Source organism: Astatotilapia calliptera, chromosome 14 (genome assembly GCF_900246225.1).
Source record: "Astatotilapia calliptera chromosome 14, fAstCal1.2, whole genome shotgun sequence".
Taxonomy (NCBI): domain Eukaryota; kingdom Metazoa; phylum Chordata; class Actinopteri; order Cichliformes; family Cichlidae; genus Astatotilapia; species Astatotilapia calliptera.
This window is the reverse complement of record NC_039315.1, coordinates 16,310,564-16,335,901: the sequence shown is the minus strand read 5'-3', so window position 1 is coordinate 16,335,901 and position 25,338 is coordinate 16,310,564. Positions and strand designations below refer to the sequence as shown.

Genomic DNA, 25,338 nt, shown 5'->3' with positions numbered 1-25,338 from the left:
TGCAAGGAAGGAAAAACATACACAGTGAACGTCTATGCAATTACTCATTGGGGCAATCCCGCCAGTTGTATTTATACACTTAACAACTTTATGCCAAGATTCAGCTGTGTGCAGGCAGGAGAAGGAGCCAAACGCAGACACGAGGGATAAACTCAAAATGCCACAGCTTTATTGGCAGACATTGGGAAAGCATACACAACTACAATGAAACTAAAATGGGAAAAAGCTAAACTGATACTGAAGGAGACACACAGGGTTGTGTAGATCATTTTAGACCTTTTAGATTGCTTGCTCACATTGCTTTTTAGTAACAGGAAGCTATTTGAATACAAGAGAAAACAAAGCAGGTTAAATAAATGTTTGTATTTATTTATTTGAATCCTTAAAGGACAATAGGTCCGGTCAAATATTAAACATTTACAATATAACTATGCAATATATTATATTAACAACAAGGCACTAAATCAAGCAGGCAGTGTTTATGTTTGCTTATAGCTTAAATGTCCCTCAAATCCTTACTAAATTCCTTACCATTCTTAAATTCCCATACCTATCCTTACCATTTCCACAACTATTTTACATGAATCACATTCAAAGAAACAGAAATTCATGGAATTTTTAGTGGGTTCTTCTAACATATTTGTATTCTTGATATTGGCACTAAGTGTTTATCATTCATTAGAATTAACAATCACAGTACATCATGGACTTTACTGCAAGTATTCAGTTGTATGGTTCAAGGACGTGCAAACAGTTGTCACTTATATTTTAGTTCAGTGCAAGAAACAAAGTTACATTTAGATTTTGTTCAAATTTAGATTTGAGCAACAACATTGTGCACCAGCTTGCTGTGTTACAGTATTGATTATTGTCAAGTTGTGTGAATCACTACAATGTGAATCCCCGTAAAACTGAAGTGAAAAGCTACGTTGTCTTTTGTTTTCTTTACTTAAAGTACCTAAATTCTGTCTGTGATACGACATCTTGGGATGTGTTAAACAACAGAGCAACATGGTTTGGCTGGACACAGGCAGAGTAATGTATAAACAACACATCATGTGAAGTATTGTATACTACTGATAAATGGACAGGTTCTTCTATATAACACTTTTCTACCCTACCTGAGCACTCAAAGCGCTTTATATAGCGTCCCTCATTCACACATTCATACAACGACTTCTTCCTGTGTTTAAGTTCGAGCTAACATTCACACTGTGATGGGTGAATCAGAGAGCGATTTGGGGTTAGTATATTAGGTTGCAATGCAACCATAATAAATATGGTAACAAATTACTTTGTAAAATAATGTTAACCAGTGTAATGTAATTTGTAATTAATTACTTTTTTGAGTGATAAAGCCAACACTGTGAGTAAATATGTGGGGAAAAAAGAACTTCAAAGACGAGAGTAACAGATCCACACTGACCACGTATACATCAGCCAGTGGTGACTAGTCATGAACATTTGGAAATAATGAAATGGAGTGACTGAAGAACAGAGTCATGATTGAAATCAATGAAAACATTAACTTTGTTAAAGTAGTAGGTCTTCCCAGCAATCAGTTTAGGGGAGCTGCAGCGATCATCTCTTTCCAGGATGTAAGGCAAAGGCAGAGCTTTCACTTTGGCCTCCATCCCATGGACCTTCAGCACACTCCTGAACACAATGCTCTGCAGCGACACACTTTCCACAGTCCCAATGTGCACTAAACAATGAGACACACAAGTACTTTACATATACTTGTAAACAGCATTTGTTCTGATATTTAAAAAAAAATCTAAATAACAGATGATATCTTACTTTCTTTGCAAAGATCGATTTTGTTCAGATTATCCACAGATAGAAGTCTGGATCCTAAAAAAAAGAACATTGTAGGTGCATTATTGGTTAAATACAGAATCTGGGCTGAGGCATTGAGATAATATGACATACACTGAAGATAAACTTTGTGAGAGAACAGCTCATCAGACACAACAGACCATTAATCATCTTTCTCTGATCCTGTCCTGGTTCATGGATTCTTCTCAGCCCCCCAGCACAGCATGACCACAGGGTGGTGTTATAGTAAAGGTGACCACAGCATCTGAACCCTGTCTTGGCAGAGTAGAGCACCTCTTTGTCCTCATTTGAGCAGCAAATGTCCTGGTTTTTGAAAAGATATATAGCATTTTATGTTAAATAAAAGCATGATTGATTGGACTCATTGAACACTGTGTTAGTTCAGGCAAGCCATAAAGTCAACTTCAGCCTGTAATGTTGATACAGAGCTGGTATCAGGCACATTTTTGGAGATTAATAGAAAATATTACTTTGACTAAAGTCAGTCTGACTGTCAAATATACAGTAAATACCTCCAGCAAACAGTTTCAAGATAGAGAGATGAAGCATTTGAAAGGAAGTGATTAGAATGGTTCATCAACCCTGATAATTATTGCTGGTTCAGATTAGAATGGCTTCTTTTGCTAATAATCTCTACCGAATTGTTGTGAATCTAGCTTTTGCAGAAGGAATCATAAAATGTACACAGAAGATGATTAATCTGCTTTAAAAAAGCCTCTAAATGTTTATGAAAAGTTTTTAACAGTTGGCCAAGTAGCTCCAGTGATGAGTCACTTGTTACATCATGCTGTTTTCATTCACTTTATGCTGACTGTGCTTAAGTTAAATATATTTTTGATTTGTAGTTCAGTTATGCAGTTAGAGAGAGAGTTGCGGTTTCCTGTTTACCCCTCAGGCCCATATCAGTTTCTCTACTTTACCAGTGTTATTCATGTTGCTTCAAAATTACAGACAGGACTCTGAGATAGTTAAAAAGCTCAAGAAATCTAACTTTTCAACAGTTGTTTATTTTTTCCATTTTCATATTGGTCAAATCATGGTTTATGCGTCATTTTGATATGACACCAAGAGGCAGAAGGCACCAGTCAGAAAGAGGCGCTTTAACAATGATAGGCCACTGTAAACAAGACACACAGTGTGAAAAGTTATGGGACAGGGAGGCCAACTTAGCTGTGTTAAATCTAATGACATAATACAGTGGAATACACGAATAAGATGAACAAACAACAGATTTTCATCATCATTACTAATTCTACCTGTGGCTTTTGCAGAATGGATCCGCAGCACTGCGCATCCCCTCCATGCTTGTCTAATGATGTCAGATTGTACAGTGTTCCTGCACAGCACTTCATCTGTGGGTCTTTAATGTTGTAGGCTTTGACCCCACAGCAGTGAATGTTTTCTGATTTCAGATGTCTGGTTGGAAAACAGCGGGACACATTAATATCAAATAAGGACAAAAATAAATAATTATGTCTGTAAGAGGCTGAGTTAGATGAGTCTGTAAGGAGGCAACAGATGAAATGGAGGAAACACACTTTGAGGCTGGAATTCTTGCATGCAGTTCATTTACAAAAAAATGTGATTACCAGGTTAGTGGAATGAACAACCAATGAAGAAACTTGTGCCAACAAACTTAAGATTTAAAAAAAAAAAAAAAACTATGGAAAACTATAAATCAACTACATGAAACTCTAAAAGGCTTACCTGGTAAGATCCCAATCCCCCCTACTATAAAGGGGCTTGGAACTTATCATTGCCTGTTTGGCAGTCTGGATCTCCAAAGTGGATTGCATTATGGAACAGAGTAAACCTGTTTACTGTTTTCCTGTTTGAGGTTTACTCTGTTACAGCGGATGTCTGTAAACCTCAAACATCCCAGATAAGTTGAATTGTCAATACTGACAATTTAACTTTGCAATAAATAGTTTTGAATGCATAGGCCCCCTGCACAATTATGTTATAGTATGAAGATGATGACTTGGGAAATGCTAACATTACCAGAAATATGTATTTTATCTAACCTACTTACCACTTGAAACAAACTAATAAAGAAGTGGTTCACAGCAGCATTAGTGTCACATTCACTGAGACAACTCTATTCTTTCGGCTAGATATAAAACAATAGAAATTGCCATCTTAGTGTTTTGTGGGCCATACTCAGTCTTAGTCCTCAAGAGGCATGGGTTATCCTGTGACAGAGTCTTTATGTATAGTGTTGGATGTCATTCTGGAAGCTAACTTCTTCATTTAACAGTCTTTACACAAGCTGTGCACTGAAAGCAGAACATCAGAGCTCCACTTTAAGCTCTCAGTCATTGTCTACATAGAATGCATTTATACCAAATGCACTTTGACAGCTACTGCAACTGGAAACAGACTCAAGAGCAGCCAAAAAGTCAACCAGTTCAACTCCAACAGACATAACCATAAAAGTGAATCCTGAGTAAAAATACCTGGTGAGTTGGGCAATAATCTATATATTAAATTCAAATGTGTCACTTCAAATTGCAAAATACTTAATGATGCAATAGCTAAATACTTTAGCTCTAAGATGAGTCATGACCACACAGAAACAAGACACGGAACACAATGAGACACCACACAGACTGAAAGAAATGTATTTTAAGATTCCTGGGAACCAAACGAAGGCAGGGAAAAGTTTGTTACGCAACTGTCTGTGTGTCTTAGAAACCATATGAAATCATCAGCTATGAAAAATGTTTCATTCTACTTCTCTTCTCTCTCTCTCTCTCTCACTCAGAAGACAATACATTAAACTAGTTTCCATGCTCCCAGCTGCTCTGACTGACTAAATTCAAAACAGGAGCCATTAGATACTAATCAGATAAAACAAAAGAAGAAATCCCTTTTCAGTGGATTTTATCAGCAATGTAAAACAATATGTCTGTGAAGGTTCTCAGTCATCCAGGCCATCATAGTCAAAGGAGCTTGCAAAGAAAAGCGTCTGGACTTCTTTAAGTTACTTGAAGATGTTTCACCTCTCATCCGAGAAGCTTCTTTAGTTCTAAGGTCAAATGGTGGAGAGTCCCAGATATAAACCTAGTGGGAGTTTCCCCCCACAGAGGGACAAAAGGACCCCCCGATGATCCTCTAATCGCCTGAGCCAAGGTGTGAAACTGGGTGTGGGTCCCAATCAGCCAGATTTTCGGGTGAGTTCATTGTGAAACCTGGCCCCACCTTATCATGCGAATTCCTGAGGTCAGATGGCCCAGGATGTGAGTGGGCGTTAAGGCGTCTGGGAAGGGATCTCAAAACTGGATTATAGATGGCAGAGAGTTGGTGTCGTAAACCCCCGCCTCTGTTCAAAGATGGTCGCTCACAGTGGACATAGATGGCTTCTTTCACTCCTCTTTCAAACCATCTGTCCTCTCTGTCCAAAATGTGAACATTGGCATCCTCGAAAGAGTGTCCTTTATCCTTAAGATGCAGATGGACTGCTGAGTCTTGTCCTGTGGAGGTGGCTCTTCTATGTTGTGCCATGCGCTTGTGAAGTGGCTGTTTGGTCTCTCCAATGTAGAGGTCTGAGCATTCCTCGCTGCACTGTACAGCATACACCACATTGTTAAGTCTGTGTTTAGGCGTTTTGTCTTTCGGGTGAACCAGTTTTTGTCTGAGCATGTTGCTGGGTCTGAAATAGACTGGGATGTCGTGCTTGGAGAAAACTCTCCTGAGTTTCTCTGATACACCAGCTACATAGGGGATGAAAATGTTGTTGCGTCTGTCTTTCTTATCCTCCCTCGCTGGTGTCTGATCTTCTTTTCTGTGCCTCTTTGCTGACTTTAAGAACGCCCATTTAGGATAGCCGCACGTTTTGAGTGCTTCCTTTACATGTGTGTGTTCCTTCTTTTTTCCTTCAGGCTTAGAGGGAACATGTTCTGCCTGGTGGTGTAGGGTCCTAATTACTCCAAGTTTGTGTTCCAGAGGGTGATGGGAGTCGAACAGGAGGTACTGGTCCGTGTGTGTGGGCTTCCGGTAAACTTCGATGTTGAGGTTGCCATTCTCTTCAATGTGCGCTGTGCACATTGAAGAGAATTGACAGCGTCTTCATTAATCCCATGCAAACGTACACCTATCTGGAACAACCCTGACATATTACAAAACAATAATATGATAAACTTTTCAGATTGGAGTGGTAAAGGAATCAAATATTTAGAACATATACTAGAAGGAACAGAATTTATTTCATTTGACAGACTAGTTACACAATATGGGATCAACAAGAAAAGATTTTTAGAATATCAACAAATTAAATCCATAGTAAAAAAGAAATTTAAACCGGGTCAAGTTGAACTACAAACACCACCAAGTGTGGTTCAATTTCTTACTCTTAAAACCCCCAAATTACTATCCAAAATATACAGAATGCTTTCTAAAACAGATGAATCAATATCACTTCCTATTGCAAAATGGGAAGCGGATTTATCAGTTAACTTAGACCTAAACTTCTGGTCTCAGATTTGCTTAAAAACCTTTCATCTAATTAGAAATCCCAGTCTTCAATTAATTCAATACAAAATATTACATAGAGTGCACTATACAGGTCATCGGATATTCAAGATGGGCTTTACGTCTACCAACAACTGCTCACACTGCCAAACCAATTCACCGGACAATTATATCCACGCTCTTTGGTTCTGTCCACCAGTTCAGAAGTTTTGGCGCGAGATATGTGAAGACTTATCGAAGTGTCTGAAATGTAACATTCCAACTTCCCCCTTAGTGTGTTTGTTGGGCAGCTTAGATAATGTCACTTCAGAAAAGAATATCGCCCATATGGTTTTCACTGCCCTATGCATAGCCAAGAAAACAGTCCTCATGAACTGGAAAAATAAAAATAATCTTAATTCTAACCAATATAGAAATTATCTATTAGATTACATTAGTCTTGATACAGCCTCTGCCACCACATCAGATCAATTGCTCTGGGCTCCTTTGATCAGTTCCATCACCTAGTGGGGGTGGGGGGTCATAGTTTGGTCCCGCCTTCACTGTTGTGATTGGTGTGGGGGTAGGGACAGGCTTAGGGCGTCGGGGGGTTCCCCGGAGGCATTTTCCTTGGGGGGCTCAACCCGGGGTAGCGGTCATGTCCGGTTAGGGGCTCTGTTGGCTCTCAGGTGACTGTTTCCTCGCGGCTGCGTGCAGCGGGACTAGGGGAGGGTCTGTGCTGACGGACGTGGGTTACTGACCTGGTAGCCTGGCTGCCCCTGGGTGGGTCCGGGATGGGCGTGAGGTTCTGGGGGCGCTCCGTCTCTGGGCTGGGGCCCGGGCCGGGCCTCGGGGGCTTGGGTCCTGGTTGGTGTGTTGCCGGGGTTGTGGGCGGGTGGGTGCATGGGGGCCCAGCCCTGGAGCAGGGTGTCGCTGGTGCATCGAGCCGCCTGGGGGGCTCTTCAACTGGTGGGGAAGATTGTCACATCTTGCAGGAGCTTTCCTCTCCTCAGGGGCTCTCTCTACAGGAGGGGGAGATACAGGAGAGGTGGAGGAAGATCTCAGCCTGGGTGTTTATTGTCTTATGTAGTCTGGAAGAAGAGTGGATGGTGGGGTGGGTGCAGTTTTCTCTGTGGTGGGGTTGGGTGGACTGTCCTGGGCTCTGTGGGGCCGGGAGGCGCTGCTGCGCTGGGCCCCGGTCTGGATGGGCCCGGGCCCCCTTTCCCTGGTGGGTTGTGGAGTATGGGGTGCCTACTCCGCGACCCTCCGGAAGGAAGGGAGGGGCAAGTGACCCCTCCCTGGGGTCAGCGGGGGAGCTGGCCCCAGGGAGGGGTCACTTGCCCCTCCCTTCCTTCCCTCCCCATCTCCAGCTGCCTCCCTCTTCCCGCTCCACCACAACCACCCACACATGCAGGACCTTGGAGTAGGGGTATGTCACCAGGGTGCAGAGGACTTAGACATTCACATTACTCACACTCTCATTACACATACATATAGGATCTTGGGGGTGGGCACGATACACGGAATCCAAAGTACCATCAGGGTGTACACCCCACCCCTGGCGTCATTGCCCACCTCTCAATGTTAAATACACGTAGACATTGAGGGCCAGAAGGAGGGACCATGTGCTTACCTGCTGCTCTCTGGCAGGTAGCTCCATGCCCTCCTGGGTTTTAAATGCACCTTAGAACACACATGCATCAACACTATAATGAGCGGGTGGAGGGAGGTTTGGAGTCTTCTCTCACCCCCGTTCTCTGCGACCTGCTGGAGCGGGGGGGCTAGGAGGAGGAGTTGGCCATCCGACTGCGGTCTGGAGTGTGGGGCCTCCCTGCTGCTGCGGAGTCGGGGCGGTCTGCCTCCCCCCACCGCAGGGAAAAGGGTAACACCACCTGGGTCTGGGTGCAGTTCCCCCCCTCCAGGGGCAAGGGTACCTAGACCCGGGGCTTAGAGTACGCTTGGGGAGTGTGATCGTGTGTACAGCGTCTCTTTATGTCTGTCTCCACGTTGGTTGAATGTGGAGTAAGTGTATATGAGAGCATGAGGGTGGGAATGGATGTTTGTAAATGTGTGTGCCTGTATTTCTGTGTCTATATGTCAGGTCGGGTGTCAGGCGCCACCTCTCTGGGGACATCTTAGGCCCTCCAAGGTATGGAGGCCTATCTCCCCCTACCACCACTTCCCTGCCAGTGGCGGACTCCCTCAGACATCGGTGCGTTGGTGGTCCTTTGTGTCCGGGGATGGGCGTCCAGGTACACACCGGCTCACTCCTTGGCGGCCTGGAGCCTGGGGCTTGCTCGGGCCACTTCGGAGGTGGGGTGCCCCCGGCCTCTCGGCCTGGGGCTCGGTCACTCAGGCACGGCTGGCTGCCGGCGGAGCTCACGGGCGCGTCACTGCAACTCCCCCTGGCTTCTGCTCCGCGGCTGCTGAGTGAGCCCTCATCTGGGACTCTCCTCAGCTCTTTCTGGGACAGTGGCGCGGCTGCCCCTCTGTTGGTCTTCCTTGGTCTCTTGTGTTCTGGGGGCCTCTGGATGTCTGGAGTTTTGATCTCCTCCATACCTGCTTCATGCCCTGGAGGACGGGGCTGTGGCCCCCCCACACCCTCTAGCAGATCATTACATGAAGGAACCTTTTAAAAAACAAAAAACAAACGCGTCCATGCTCACAGGTGTACACACGGGTGATCACACCCACAAACTACACCCTTTTTGGCTCCTACCTCAAAGCACACTGTGTTCTGTTGATCTTATGTGCTGCACAATAATGTTTAATATTTAGTATTTACTGTCATATTCCCATATATCATTGTGATGTTGTTTATTCTATCACTCTTGTTCTCTTCTGCTTGTTTTCTTTTTTCTTTCTCAGCAGGTGACCCAGGTGATTGATATATGCATTTTTTTTTCTTTTTTTCTTCTTTTTTTTCTTTTTCTGCTCATTCTGTTGGTTTTTGGTTTTTGCCCTTCTCCCCCGTCCCTCTTCTCAGCTGTTTCTCTTTCCCTCTTTCTTCTCCCCTTCTTTCCCCCAGTCAAGTCTGTCCCGTATTCAGTAAGTGAAAATAAAATAAACAATAAAAGGTGAATCAAATGGACCATTATGGCAAGGCTGGGATGGTCAATTTGGTAAAGTAAATCCGTTGGGCATCTTTCTTTGCCTTTAGACAACAATTCTGATGGCAAAAGAGCCAAACGGGACAGGCAAAAAAAAAAAAAAAAAATGTGCACAGCGCAGTCCAGGAAAGGCAAACAGTTATCCTTTGTGTCTTCCCTGGTGAACTTGATGTTTTTATCCACAGCGTTAATGTGCGCAGTGAAGGATTCCACTTCTTGTGTCTTGATTTTGACCCAGGTGTCGTCTACATATCTGTACCAGTGGCTGGGTACTCTTCCTTTGAAAGAGCCAAGAGCCTTCCTTTCCACTTCCTCCATGTAAAGGTTGGCTACAATAGGTGACACGGGGGAGCCCATAGCACAGCCATGTTTTTGTCTGTAAAAGCCTTCGTTGTATTTGAAATATGTAGTGGTGAGGCAGAGGTCTAACAGTGTGCAAATCTGATCGGGTGTGAAGTTGGTCCTGTCCTCCAAGGAGCTGTCTTCTTGTAGTCGTTTTCTGACAGTCTCCACGGCCTCCGTGGTGGGTATGCAAGTGAAGAGAGAGACTACATCAAAGGACACCATGGTTTCATCTGGATCCAGGGTAAGTTTCTGGACCTTGTCGGTGAAGTCGGTGGAGTTCTTGATGTGGTGTGGGGTGTTCCCCACGAGAGGAGCAAGGATGGTAGCAAGGTGTTTAGCAATGTTATAAGTGGCTGAGTTTATGCTACTGACTATGGGTCTGAGTGGGACAGCTTCCTTGTGGATTTTAGGAAGTCCGTAAATGCAGGGTATGGCATCCCCTGGGTAAAGGCGGTGATATGTAAGGCGGTCAATAATTCACATGTTCACATTTTGGACAGAGAGGACAGATGGTTTGAAAGAGGAGTGAAAGAAGCCATCTATGTCCACTGTGAGCGACCATCTTTGAACAGAGGCGGTGGTTTACGACACCAACTCTCTGCCATCTATAATCCAGTTTTGAGATCCCTTCCCAGACGCCTTAACGCCCACTCACATCCTGGGCCATCTGATCTCAGGAATTCGCATGATAAGGTGGGGCCAGGTTTCACAATGAACTCACCCGAAACTCTGGCTGATTGTTACCCACACCCAGTTTCACACCTTGGCTCAGGCGATTAGAGGATCATCAGGGGGTCCTTTTGTCCCTCTGTGGGGGGAAACTCCCACTAGGTTTATATCTGGGACTCTCCACCATTTGACCTTAGAACTGAAGAAGCTTCTCGGATGAGAGGTGAAACATCTTCAAGTAACTTAAAGATGTCCAGACGCTTTTCTTTGCAAGCTCCTTTGACCCCAATGTAAAGCAAGTAAACAGAACACATGCACACAATCACCTGTGTCCATTGCAGCAGATCTCAGTATGAGGCTGGTAAATTTCTATCCCACAGCAGTGTTGTCCTGGGCTGCCGTGAAACTGAGAACAACACATGGTCCCTTTAGCCGGGTTGTAAGGAATACCCATCTCTGAACATTCCTCTCCATCATCTCTGCCCTCGTACAAGCTCTTATTACAACACAGAACTCCACGTTGTGCCGAGCCATACGGCGTCTCTCCACAGCACTTGAAGAATCAGATATAATACAGTAAACTGTGCAAGCAGACACAACCAGACTCTCTAGTTTACACATTCAAAGCTAAACAGAGAAATGCATGAGTTATGAAGAAAAAACAGATGAAAAATGCAAATTAAGAACATAAAACACTTGCGAAAATTCTGCATTACATACATGTAACATCCATGCATTATGTTTCTACAGTCTTTTAGCCTTACCAGACTTTTGATCCTTTTGCATTGGCAGTAATGAATACGGACTATCATGGTCCCCGTGTCTGCCCGGCCGGCCCCGCAAGGTTACATGTGTTTTTGTTTACTCTCTCTTTCTCTTGCCCTGCTGCATGGGCGGAGCTCTCTGCGGGCTCCCGCCCTTGGTCCACACACCTATTGCCCATCAGGCTGCCATTATGTGTTTGCCATTTAAAGCCAGGACGCAGACAGTCTCATCACTGGATGATTGTGCAAGACACGTTAGTGAGACTCTAGCCTCAGTGAACTTTTGTGTGTAAATCTGTGATTTTGCTTAACCAATCTCTCTGATGAATAGTTTTCCCGGACCCATAAACTACCCGCTGTGTGGACGTGTGTGAAGAAGAGAGCGTGTGTGAGAGAGCTTCCCCTTCCCGGATTTTCCCCCTGGACCCTAGGAACCCCGCATTTCCTCCACTGTAAATATTCTGCACCTGGTGATTGTGTAAAAACAAAAACTCTGTTTTTGGGACTGAACTCTGCTCTGCGCTTGAGTTCCCATCATTGCTTGTGACACGGACGGTGTTAAGGGAATTTTACACGTAGAAAACAGAGATAGAATCCAGCCTCTGGCACTGTGTGAAAGCAGTGGCCTGGACCTCTGAATTCTGTTGTCAAAGAGTAGCACTCTTGCCAACTTTCTACATTGTAAAGCTATATGATTGAATTTAATAATAAAAGGTATGTATGCTTTCAAACATTTTTCTGCTTCAGTAAAACAGTGCTTTAGATTTTCAACTTTCAGTGGAAATGGTGGTTTGATCATTTTTCCCTGTAGGGGCTGGGGAGCAATTAGTACATTACCTGATCGATCCAAGGCTTCCACGGAGATACACGTCCATCGCAGCAGACCTGAGTATGTGGGTTATACACTGTAGCTGTGGCCTTCCTTTGACCTAAACAGGGTGGTTTAGAGAATAGAAAGAGGAGAAAGGAGATATAGCGAGCAAGTTTTAACTCATTCACTCTTTGAAGTCAGAGCTTATGTGTTTTCACATCCTTTGAACAGTCCTGAATTTCAAGTGATGTAAAAACATTGTTACACTTTTTGATTTCCGCTAACAATGAACGAGTTCAGACAGACACCCAGAATTCTTCTGATTTCCCCCCTCTTATTTCTTGCATAGTCATGATCTCATCATCTCTTAATTTACCATTAGACCCGTGACCTGTCAAGAGCTGGAATAAGCTCAAGAATGTGTATAATAACTGATAATTATATGAGCAATTTCTTCTTCCTGTTGTTGCTACAATAACATATTAATGTTTCATGACTATCAATGCAAGTTCCTACAAGAATGATCATGACAAAATCACATTATTGTGATCTCATAGTTTGTTAACTTGGACCAAAAAAAAAAAAAAGGCTAGAAATCCTAGAGCATGGCTCAGCTGATTGTAGAAGGGGGGTGGATGAATATGTCAAACACAGGTAGGAAGGTAAAATCCTTCTTTTTATGTTTTGCTGCTACTGCTTCTTTGGGTATCATGTCGGTTTGCATTCTCAATACTACATTCCACTAAATCCACTAAAGGTTCTTTAAAACAATCTTCTTTCTTTTGTTTTAACTGTTTACCTCTAGAGGTATTTTCCAAAATTATAAGTACCACAGAAACAAATGACGCGTTCAAGTAATTCTTTGTTTTTTTACAATGATACACATAAGACAAACATGACAAAGACACAATTGCTCACTCAGCTCTAACTGCCTTGTTGGGGTGAGGTTACTTGTTCAACTTACTCTACTACATAGCTACATACTACATACACCACAGAGTGATGTAATACAGTAGTAACAACCAAAACAACTACAAAACAAAGGCAAACAAACAAATAGATAGTGACACCTGAGTTGTCGAGTGAGTGAGGCTTGTGGTTACTCTCACAGCAACGATTTTGCTTTGGATTGTAACACGACGACCCACAGAGATGTGTGTTTGGTTCAGTGCTGTGGATGTGTGTAAAACAGGCAACAATCAACACAAAACAGTCCATATCACATTAAATTTTAAAAAAAAAAAAAAGAAAAGAAGTATGGAAACAATTTGTTTTATAATGTAGGCTGCACAACTTATATTCAAATTTTATGCACATTTCAGTGCAGTAATGGATTTAATGATTTTCTAGAAGTTTGGTTGGTTTCTAATCCTTGACCTCCAATCATGCTATAGTTATATTTTTTTGGGAGTCAGTGGAAATGGAAAGGATCTCCTAAGTGTCCTAAGCATTATTTTTAATCTTTCAGGTTATTGTAAAGACATACATTCTGACCGAAATAAACAAACAAAAAATGTATTCCCAAACCTAACCAAATATTTTAGTGTCTAAACTTAACCATCATGTATAAGTGAAAGTAATCAGGGAGCAAAAACAAAGCGAAACAATGTGGAAAACAGAAAACTTCTTAACTTTCTTAACTCCAAAAAACCTGAACTTAATTTTTTTGACCGTTTGAGAATATAAAGAAAATTAAATGAATAGTCAAAACAATCCTTTGCTACTTTGTAAAATAGTCATACTTTGTGTTATGTCTGTAAGTTACCTGCATGATTGTACATCTTTCAGTGGAGTGTTTCATTCACACTTGCTCAAAAGGGCTTGCTGAGTTTCTATCTGTATAAGGTTCTTAACTATGTAAAGTGCACTGACGGTATATAAAGTGGAACTATATTGATTGATTAAAACTTTTTATTTTGAACATGTTGAAAAAAGTACAACAACATAGAATTAAAAGAGACAAATAAACAAAACAAAAGAAAAGAAAAACGAGGAACCACAACCAAACGTTTTCATTAACTTACCATTTGGGTTGGAGCTTGAATATCTGAAAGATAAAATAAAAGATTTAACACACACACACACACACACACACACACACACACACACACACACACACACACACACACACACACACACAGAGAGAGTCTTGTTTTCATATCTTCGTGGGGTATCTCGTTGACATAATGCTTTCCCTAGCCGCTTACCCTACTCATCAAAAATAAACGCCTAATCATAACCCTTAGTCTAAACTTAACCATAACCTAATTGTAACCCTGACATAGTTGTACCCCCCCCCCCCCCACACACACACACACACACACACACACACACACAAACAGATTTCTGTTTAATAATTAATTTTAAAAAATAGGATTTTATTCCTGATTTGCCTCCTTGTCCCTTTTTTCAAACTTGACATTTTTATTGTTACTTCCAGAGGTCCCCTGGACTTCCCAAGAAACACAACACCTACCTTCTGTTTCATACCTGTGGATATAAAGCACAAAGAGTTTTCATTAACCAAAACAAACAAACAAAAACCCCTATAAAACCCCTATAAAAGTACTATACTTAATTTGAGAATCACAGTGTGGTATGATAAGTGTTTAGGTTTTTATTTTGTTAAAAATAAATGACAAGTTCTGATATTAAAATATAGTTGACTCACAGCAAGACAAATTCGTCAACTGTACTTCAGCACTATGATTCTTATAACAGCAGCACTCAGTTTTGACGTTGAACTGGCCATGATGACAGCACACATGATCTCTGGACTTCCTTGTCAGGATCTTTTTATCATTATTTGGACCACAACACAACTTATTTTCCATATTGTAAATCTCTGTGGAATCTCTGTTTTTTAGATTAAATATGTTAATCTCAGTAAATGATCAGCTCTTTAAACTAAATGCTCGGTTTACATGTTTTTCATAAATGATATCCATTAAAGACTGCTTTTTCATTCAGGATTATAAGGTCTTATCAGCTCTACTCACCTTCACCACAACTTCCATTCTTTGGTGATGGTTTGTTGAAGTTGGTATTTCCACTTGAAAGGCCTGTAGAGGGAAAGACAAAGTCAACATACAGGCTTCACTCACAGTAATTAGCATAAGCTTCCTTTAACCATCCAAAGGAAAATGGAAAAAGGAAAATTTGCTGCAAGCAAACTAATCGAAAGCTCTTTTTTTTTTCTTTTTTAGCAAATGTAACCATACATACAGTTTGACATACCTAAAGACTGATATGTAAAGTTGGACTCAAACTACAAAAAAATGTCATGAAATCCATTCAGCAAAGAATGACATGCTATTATGTACTGAGCTGACCTGGACTGAAATTCTTGACACAGCAGGATGAATCCTTCGATTGTATCTCCAACTTCTCCTCATTTGAACAGCAGCACTGAGTCTCAGTGTCATACTGGCTGTGACCGCAGCACTCATGGTGACGGGAATTCCTCACCAGAATTGTCTTATTATCAGCTGGACCACAACACAACTGTTTGTCCTTATCAAAAACATCTGTGGAAAAGATCATTGTCATTTTTAAAATTTTTACTTCAAATATAACTCAACTGAGAAGCTGCTCCAGTATCCTCAAAATGTTTGAATGGAGTACATTTCACAGAATTGTAAAATTGTTCTACTGAAAAAACAATAATGTTTCTGTGTTTAATTAATAACATTTCACTGACAGCAATGATTTGTAATGAAGATGTAATTTAGTCTTCTTTTCCAACTGTGTGTCTGCTCACCTTTACCACAGCATTCAGCCATTGGTCCAGGTTTTGATATGATGGATGATTGACAACATATTTCATTGACTGGGTTGTAGGCCTTCAGGTCACAGCACTTGGACGCCTTCTCACTCAGACCCTGAGTAATACTAGCTGTAAAAACAAGATAACTTATTGTAAACAACAGAAAATTTGTTATGGCGAGTGGTTTATGGTAATGAAATCACTGCAAGGAAGTTCAGAAGTTTAAAGAAGCAAACAGTTGAATCTAAAAGTATCTGTCTGTGAAGGTTCTCAGTCAGATAGGTCATCGTAGTCTGAGGAGCTTGGAAAGAAAAGCGTCTGGACTTCTTTGAGTTGCTTGAAGACGTTTCACCTCTCATCCAAGAAGCTTCTTCAGTTCTAAGGGTCAAATGGTGGAGAGTCCCAGATTTAAACCCAGTGGGAGTTTCCCCCCAAAGAGGGACAAAGGACCCCCTGATGATCCTCTACCTAATCACATGAGCCAAGGTGTGAAAGCGGGTGTTGGTCACAATCAGCAAAGATGCACAGAAAAGAAGATCAGACACCAGCGAGGGAGGATAAGAAAGACAGACGCAACAACATTGTCATCCCCTATGTAGCTGGTGTATCTGAGAAACTCGGGAGAGTTTTCTCCAAGCACGACATCCCAGTGTACTTCAGACCCAGCAACACACTCAGATAGAAACTGGTTCACCCGAAAGACAAAACTCCTAAACACAAACGTAACAATGTGGTGTATGCTGTACAGTGCAGCGAGGAATGCCCAGACCTCTACATTGGAGAGACCAAACAGCCACTTCACAAGCGCATGGCACAACATAGAAGAGCCACCTCCACAGGACAAGACTCAGCAGTCCATCTGCATCTTAAGGACAAAGGTCACTCTTTCGAGGATGCTAACGTTCACATTTTGGACAGAGAGGACAGATGGTTTGAAAGAGGATTGAAAGAAGCCATTTGCGTCCACTGTGAGCGACCATCTTTGAACAGAGGCGGTGGTTTACGACACCAACTTTCTGCCATCTATAATCCAGTTTTGAGTTCCCTTCCCAGACGCCTTAATGCCCACTCACATCCTGGGCCATCTGACCGCAAGAAATCACATGATAGGATGGGGCCAGGTTTCACAATGAGCTCACCCGAAACCCTGGCTGATTGTGACCCACACCCATTTTCACACCTTGGCTCATGTGATTAGGTAGAGGATCATCAGGGGTCCTTTTGTCCCTCTGTCCAGACGCTTTTTCTTTCCAAGCTCCTTAGTCTAAACGTATCCCGGTCAAAACTTACATTAACTACTGATTTTATCTACTGTTCTGATTTTATCTGTTTTGATTTTATATACTGTTTGTTTGTTTGTTTGTTTGTTTGTTTGTTTGTTTGTTTGTTTGTTTGTTTGTTTGTTTGTTTGTTTGTTTGTTTGTTTGTTTGTTTGTTAAGTGGGTTTAGAGCTCTGGGTAGCTCCCCAACTAGGTCTAGACTGGGTCTAGAGAGTATTTTAAATTCAGGGAATTTAAAATAGAAAGTAGCTCGTCCACAGAAGGACTGGTAGCTCCCCTTACGATAAGGGTTCAGATCGCGCGAACAGGTGTGAAATGTGTGTGTTTAGTTAGTTTGTTTGTTTGCTTGTTTTAATCAATTTTAAATCATGCTTTTTATTTGTTTTTGTTTCTAATGTCTCTGTAAAGCACTTTGAATCACCTTGTTGTTGAATTGTGCTATACAAATAAATTTGCCTTGCCTTGCCTTGCCCGGTAGGTTTTTCTTATATTTGAGCTTAAAATCTCTTGCTTGGAATAAATTATGGGCTGGATGAAAACTGTGACGATAAATTTTTAATCTTTTGTTGTATTTCTTCATGTACTACAACCATTATAAGAAAGAAATGGAAGAATGCAAGAATGACTTAACGAAAAACGAAAATAAACTTCTTCTGCCGAACCCTAACCCCGTAAATAAATTGAAACATCTAACACTAAGCGCTAGCAGATGGATCGATCAATGATGAATATTTTTTTGGCAGACTCTTAAAATTTAGATGTGGTTGTCTTCTATATTTGGATTGTAATGAACCGCTGATCTGTACCATAAGTCATCCTTGCAGGGGTTGTCGGAACTGTATGCGCAGTCGCACGAAGGACAGATGTGCTCAGAGGCATGCCCCGTAACGCGTATAGAGCAGTCTGTCGCGGCAGGAATAAGTTGTACAAAGTCCATGTAAGTTACGATAATACTTTGATAAGTATGATAAGTGTGTTTCTAATGTAAGGTATGTTGCTGCGTTTGTATTGTGAGCTATCTGAAAACCTTTTTATTCTGTATTTACGTTACTTACATCCATGTGCTATTTTTTAGCTAGACATGTGTGTCATGCAAGCTAGCAGCACCCCATGAGAAATGGGCCAAAGTGTTTAAGTGTTTACCGGAGTTTTGCACCCTTGGCAAGCAGACTGAGGTATGTGATGAGAGATGATCTGTTGTTATATTTTATTTAACTGAACTGTGTAATCCCTTGATGCTGTTTGAAGTAACCCCTTTTGTTTTATTTAATCTGTGACTGTATATCTCAGAATTACTTGTTTGAACTTGCCTGAATTAACTTAAGCTCATTGTTGTTATTGCTCATTGTTATAGTTCAAAAGGTACTGTACGGGTATCAATTTTTTCTTATTTTATAGTTTTCACGGTGCTCAACGTCCAGAGAATGAGCCGTGTGTGGTGAGGAAATAAATGGCTGCACCCGTTAGAGACTCTTCTGTCGTTCTTGATGCCAAGGGCTGCTACATGGATGTTTCTTGTCTTATAAAGCACAATATATATGCTTCAAGTTGAATCAAAGTCATTGCTGATTGGGTAAGGGGGTTAAACGTAATGTAGCTTTTCAAACCAAAGTAGGAAGTTTATACAATCATCTGCAAGTTTAATTTGTAAAGTATTAATATTAACCTTTTTAATCTCAAGCAGTGCAATTTAACATCTCTGCAAACTGCAGCTACCAAAACAGGAGTTTAAAGAGACCGTTCTGATTCCTGAAGCGTAAATGAAAACAACAAACCAGTAAAACACTGAAGCTGCTTCTTTACATTCAGTCACTCTGGTTCTTTCACATTTACAAAGTCAAATTAACATTGGCTTTTAGTTAGCTAATTCACAAATTCATTACCTGTGATGATCTTTCCATGTTGAACTTTACAACAAGTGGCTGTAGCAGGATTGTAAGGCTCCTTTCCACAACAAAACAGATTTGAACCTGGATGAAGTTTGTTTTCACAGCAAGCAGCCTCCTGGATGTCATACTGTGTTCCATTGCAGTCTTTTCTAAAAAAGCACAGATAACAAAACCCAGGATATTATCCCTGTCACTCATTTCTATTCCACATACATAACATTATAACATAAGAGTAGATTTGGTGAAGGTAAACAAGTTTAAATCAAAAGCAATAGACAGTGCAGGTGGTGGAGGTGAAGAAGAGAATGCACGCAGGATATATTGGACAAAGGATAAAGAATGTTAAATATGAAGCTGTCAGGCAAGAGGAAAAGATCCCAGATTAGATTTGTGAATATATTGAAGGAGGAAATGCAGAGGGCTGGTGTGATAGAAGAGGATAGAAGAGATAGGGTGAGATGGAGGAAGATGATCAGTTTTTGCAACTCCTAAAGGGAGCTGTCAAAAAAAGAAAAAGAATCTATAACTGTATGTCAACAGCAGTGCATTTACACTCACTATCTATTTCATTAAGTATACTCGTTCTGCTCCTTTTTAATGCTAATATCCAATCACCTAATTAAAAGGGAGCGACTCAGAGCATTTAGACATGTAGACATGCTCAAGAAAACCTGCTGATAGTTGAAACTGAAGTGACTATGAACATGGAATGGTTGTTGATGCTGGAGAGTCTGTTCTGACTATTTCAGAAACTGAAATCACAACTTGTTACAACCAAGAAACAAGATATGCAGAAAAACATCTCTGAACATAACATGTCAAACCTTTAAGCAGAGCACGCCTGCTCCTCCTGTCAGCTAGGAACAGGAAACTGAAACTAGAATTCAGGACTCACTAAAATTGGAAAACAGAAGACTGACAAAATATTCTGATGAGTCTCAAACCATATCAAACTAGTTTTTTGAACATGACAAGCTCACTGTACTTAAATGACTAGCGCAGTCACCAGTTCTCAATCCAACAGAGCACCTTTGGGATGTGATTGAAAGAGATCTCTTTCAAAGAGATATCTGCAGCAAATGTTTGACGTTATCAAGTCATTATTCACCAAAATCTCTGAAGAATGTTCCCAGCAACTTGCTGAATGTATACCATGAAGGGTTAAGTCAATAATCCAGAAAACAAACTTTACATAAATGTCATAAATTGATTTACATAACATTAAGTGAAATTAGTATTTGATGCCCCACAACCTGCCCATAATTCTAGCTTCTCAGGAAGCCCGAAAATCCTATAAAAAAGGCAGCTTTTTTATAGGATGTGAGCTAGGAAGAGTAGGTGCTTGGTTGCTCAACCATTTGCAGAACTTCAAAGTAATTTGAAATGTGAAATGACCTTTAAATTCTGTATGTATATATGACATGTCTGCTTCATTTTGACAAGTAAATGATCATTTTAGGAAAACTAATCTTCTTTGTTTTTCTTTCCTCCTCTCTGGAGGGATTCTGTCATAGGCCAGTTTGAATTGAGAAGGCGTGGTCTAAGAGTATATAAAGGTGGACTGCTGGATGAGAGGTGGATAGGTTGCCATGTTGGAAGTTGCTGTGTGTGTGTAAAAGATTGGCCAATAAACTAAGGTTGCTCTCTGTTCAGTCAGGTGAGTTTGATGCCTGTGGGTTTCATAACACACATCTCTGCCTGTTTGCAGCAGAGGCGGAGCCAAACATTTGAAACACCCGGGGCTTAGCCATAAAGGGTAGTATGCATGTGGGAATTTTTTTTTTTTTTTTGGGGGGGGGGGGGTAGAAATGAATGAAAAAGATTAATGGGCTCTGTTTTGAGTTTTGTTCAAAAAAGAATGACTTCATATAGGAAAAATATATATCACATATCACGTATCACCTTAAACTAGTTTTTTAATTAAGCAGCAAGGCAGAACAAAGTCGGGGCTGTATCAAGACACGAGGACTAAACCCCAATTCAACCAGACCCAGAACTGATCCGGAATTAAAACAGGACTACAACAGTTCAAAACCAGGACTACTGAGGACTTAACCAAGACAGAACCACAATCAGAACTAGATGATAGTAGCACTAAAAATCATCATAGACCTGCACTACACTTATTTTTTAATTCTACCAAAGTACAATATTTAGATTGAAAAAAGTTTATATAATTATTTAGCCTTGTTGTGCAAACATTTAGTCTTGTTGTGCAAACAAGCCTGCAAGCGCATGGCACAACACAGAAGAGCCACCTCCACAGGACAAGACTCAGCAGTCCATCTGCATCTTAAGGATAAAGGACACTCTTTCGAGGATGCTAATGTTCACATTTTGGACAGAGAGGACAGATGGTTTGAAAGAGGAGTGAAAGAAGCCATCTATGTCCACTGTGAGCGACCATCTTTGAACAGAGGCGGTGGTTTACGACACCAACTCTCTGCCATCTATAATCCAGTTTTGAGATCCCTTCCCAGACGCCTTAACGCCCACTCACATCCTGAGCCATCTGACCTCAGGAATTCGCATGATAAGGTGGGGCCAGGTTTCACAATGAACTCACCCGAAACTCTGGCTGATTGGGACCCACACCCAGTTTCACACCTTGGCTCAGGCGATTAGAGGATCATCAGGGGGTCCTTTTGTCCCTCTGTGGGGGGATACTCCCACTAGGTTTATATCTGAGACTCTCCACCATTTGACCTTAGAACTGAAGAAGCTTCTCGGATGAGAGGTGAAACGTCTTCAAGCAACTTAAAGAAGTCCAGACGCTTTTCTTTGCGAGCTCCTTTGAAACAAGCCTGCACAACTTAATAAATATAGAATTTGAAAAATAACAAACCTAAAAAGAAACACTAGGTACGAGATACATGAGTACCTATGATACGGTGATACTTTTGGTAAACAACCATTTGACTAACATGTGTGTCTCACCTGCTCTTGTTCCCTCTCTGTTCCTCTCTCTCCCTCTTTGTGCTGACAATCATCAAATATACAGTTGAAACCAGATATTTACTTACTCTTGAGATAAAAACACTTTTTTAATTGTAACATCAAATCAGACTAAATGTTTATTTTTTTTAGATTGATAAATATAAAAAACATATTTGTTAACTTTAAGAGTAAAGAGAGAAACTATCTGTATTTCTTAATTGCAAATGGCACCAAATTGTATTCATAATTGAGCCACACTTATGGAGCTCCACAGTTCTAGCGGGCGATCGTGGCTCAAGAGTTGGGAGTTTGCTTTGCAATCGGAAGGTTGCCGGTTCGAGCCCTGGCTTGGACAGTTGTGTCCTTGGGCAAGACACTTCACCCGTTGCCTACTGGTGGTGGTCAGAGGGCCCGGTGGCGCCAGTGTCCGGCAGCCTCGCCTCTGTCAGTGCGCCCCAGGGTGGCTGTGGCTACAATGTAGCTTGCCATCACCAGTGTGTGTGAATGGGTGGATGACTGCATATGTAAAGCACTTTGGGGTCCTTAGGGACTAGTAAAGCGCTATATAAATACAGGCCATTTACCATTTCTTTTCCTGGTGTTTTTGTTGACATCTCTTAATTTTCCCATTTCAAAGAAACAGGCTCTGTGTTTTGCCTTATATGCATCCACAGGTGTGCCACCAATTTACTCACATGGACTCTACTAACCTATCAGAAGCTTCTTCAGCTCAGAATGGAATCGTCTGGAGTTTTCTTATTAATTAACAATAAACTTAGTGTATATGTACTCCTAAATTTGATGAAAGTGATAAAAATAGACAGCTCTGTCTCTCTTTATTCTGACATTTAACTAATTCAAAAGATATTTCAATATTTATTTAACCAAAACAAAACAAGTTTACTCTAAATTGATGATGTACAGTAAAAAAATGTTCTTGTGTTTTCCATAAAGTGTATGTAAATATCTGGTTTAAACTGTGAATATACTGCTGTGTATTGAAATTCCTCTTGTTTTGCACAGAAATATACTGAACAACATCCAAAGCATAATATATAAAATACTACCAGAGTTTTTTCTTTGAAAGAAGCCCCTTATGTCCATTCTTGTATATCAGTACATTACTGAAATCGATTTATTAATTATTTGTTGATTCACTCGAAGAGCAAGTAACGTAATATTGGTCAAGTGATCAGTTGGATATCAATCTTTCATGATACACCGTCATATTTACATTATTTGTACAGTACGAATGATTTTCTTTGGTACCTGGTCGAACTTCAGTTCTCCTCTGTCTGCCTGGCTGCGTTTCTCTAACAGCGCACTCGCAGGCAGCAGCTGCCCCGCCCCGCTTAGTGTCTGAGCTCGAATCATACCAATATTAGGGGGGATTTACACACAGTCGTAAATTCCCGATGTGTGCACTATGTGCTTCGAATATTGTGTGAAGTTTTTGTTTTATACAGTGTCAGCCAGGCATCTAACTATGAAAAGATTACACTCCAAAAGACCCTGGGCTTTCTGAAAAATCAACCCGTGCTTAAGCCCAGTAAGCCACCCCCCTGATTCTGATAGTTTCCTATTTCCAGTGTCTTGTGTTTAGATTACTTTAGTTTACTGAAATGTGCTCCAGAGAAATTTTCAGAAATACTTTATGAACCAGTCCTGGTCCAACAGTCACTTTACACCAATGTGATGTGAAATGTATAATTTACTTGTTTGTCTATTTAGTAGTTAAACTTTTAACTTGAACACTATATATTTATTGATGCTGGACTCCCCCCGCCCCCTCACCCCCCTTATTTGTTTATCCTATTCTTCTGAGGAACATCATAATCGTCATGGGTTCCCTGAGCCGCCAGGTCAGTGCTTGACCTAATAATGGTCGAAATACATCACTTTTTGGGGGGGTTGTTTTAACACAACTTTTGAGAAACAATTGAGAAAGAGTCGACTTACCGAGAACAGTGGTTTTTGGAGGCTGCATTTTCTCCAACTGCAGGCTCTGCCAACAGATGCAAAGTCAAAGGTGTGAGTCATGGCATTAACAAGCTAAAACGTGTTAATATGTCAGCAGGTGTTCTAAACGAATATAATACATTCAGCATTGTTCAGACTTTAAAAGGTGAAAAACAAAAACGCCCCCCAGTTCTTCTTTAGAGACGAGTACAGTATCAGTTTACCGCATACACGCATAACTCTCTGCCAAATCAATTACCTTTCACTTTTCTATAACGCCCCTGTAAATTATTATCTTATGACGAAACACAGGCAGCGCATTCCCGACAAAGGTTTGCAAACACAGCTGAAAGTGAAAAACACAAAGCAAAAACCCAACAATAATAATAGTTTGGTACCTGGCTATGGAAACCTTTTCTGTGTACTTTCATGAAATTCTTTCATAAAAAAAGAAAAAAAAAAGCCCCCTCTAAGCATCCACTCACCGCTTACTCAGATTTAGTTAAATTAATATTTCAAATAGATTAAATAGGCTTTACACATAAACAAAGAGCATTTATTTTTAAAATAATAATGCTTTAATTTAATGAGTATATGATTTACATTTTAAATTACACATGGTGCTTTGTTTTATCTCCACTTTCTTTAACACAGGCAAGCTCACAACAAACATCAGTGGCCCTTTATTCTGAGCTCATTAAATAAATAAATAAAAATAAAACCTACTTACCATGAGCAGTGCTGAAGTCAATAATTAAACAAACTGAAAGAACAGGCAGATAAGAATTACTGTAAAGTTAAGAAAAATAAATTATTCAAATTATTCAAAATCTATTTCAGTAAAGGTGGGAAATTCGCCTACCAAATCCGAGAGTCCAAAACGGAATCATCTGGGAGCCTTTTGGTTATCTGACACTGAGATGCAGAAGAAGAGGCAAACAGCTGCTTAAATACTTTTAAGACCACGCCTCCCTTGTGACTAAAAATAACCCTAATATCATGCCAGGGCATGATGTCAGGGTTGATTAAAAAAAAAAGAAAAGAAAAGGGAAAAAAAAGAACCTCCACTGCAATATTCATTTGTAAAACTTCTGAAAGTGCAGCATGATTGGGGAAAATATGCATTTTTTTTACTCCCGCTCATTTGCTGCGAGTAAGGGCACCCTCCGTTTCTGAGGTGCGCCTGTTGCTTGCTGCACAGAAAGAGGGATATTCAATTCAATTCAATTCAATTTTATTTATATAGCGCCAAATCACAACATAAGTCACCTAGATACATAGATACAGAGAAAAACCCACCAATCATATGACCCCCTATGAGCAAGCACTTTGGCAACAGTGGGAAGGAAAAACTCCCTTTTAACAGGAAGAAACCTCCGGCAGAACCAAGCTCAGGGAGGGGCGGCCATCTGCTGCGACCGGTTGGGGTGAGAGAAGGAAGACAGGATGAAAGACATGCTGTGGAAGAGAGACAGAGGTTAATAACAGATATGATTCAATGCAGAGAGGTCTATTAACAC

General features: G+C 41.0%; 1 protein-coding gene across 2 annotated transcripts; it reads right to left on the bottom strand.

The window, feature by feature from the left end:
• Positions 1 to 55: 55 nt before the first annotated feature.
• LOC113035666 (galaxin-like) lies at positions 56 to 24,730 on the bottom strand. 2 transcript variants are annotated; one of them, XM_026191272.1, is made up of 16 exons: positions 24,681 to 24,730; positions 24,549 to 24,581; positions 23,819 to 23,864; positions 18,917 to 19,071; positions 15,748 to 15,882; positions 15,320 to 15,514; positions 14,987 to 15,049; positions 14,464 to 14,477; positions 14,012 to 14,034; positions 13,058 to 13,158; positions 12,014 to 12,105; positions 10,739 to 10,965; positions 3,096 to 3,255; positions 1,980 to 2,142; positions 1,801 to 1,854; positions 56 to 1,705 (listed from the first exon to the last, which is right to left on the bottom strand). In XM_026191272.1, exons 1-16 carry the CDS (start codon positions 24,706 to 24,708, stop codon positions 1,455 to 1,457), a joined length of 1,740 nt encoding a protein of 579 aa, XP_026047057.1. In that variant the 5' UTR covers positions 24,709 to 24,730; the 3' UTR covers positions 56 to 1,454. The 2 variants fall into 2 exon arrangements, with proteins under 2 accessions (XP_026047057.1, XP_026047058.1); XM_026191273.1 differs by having other exon boundaries at positions 10,739 to 10,818.
• Between the last annotated feature and the right edge of the window lie 608 nt (positions 24,731 to 25,338).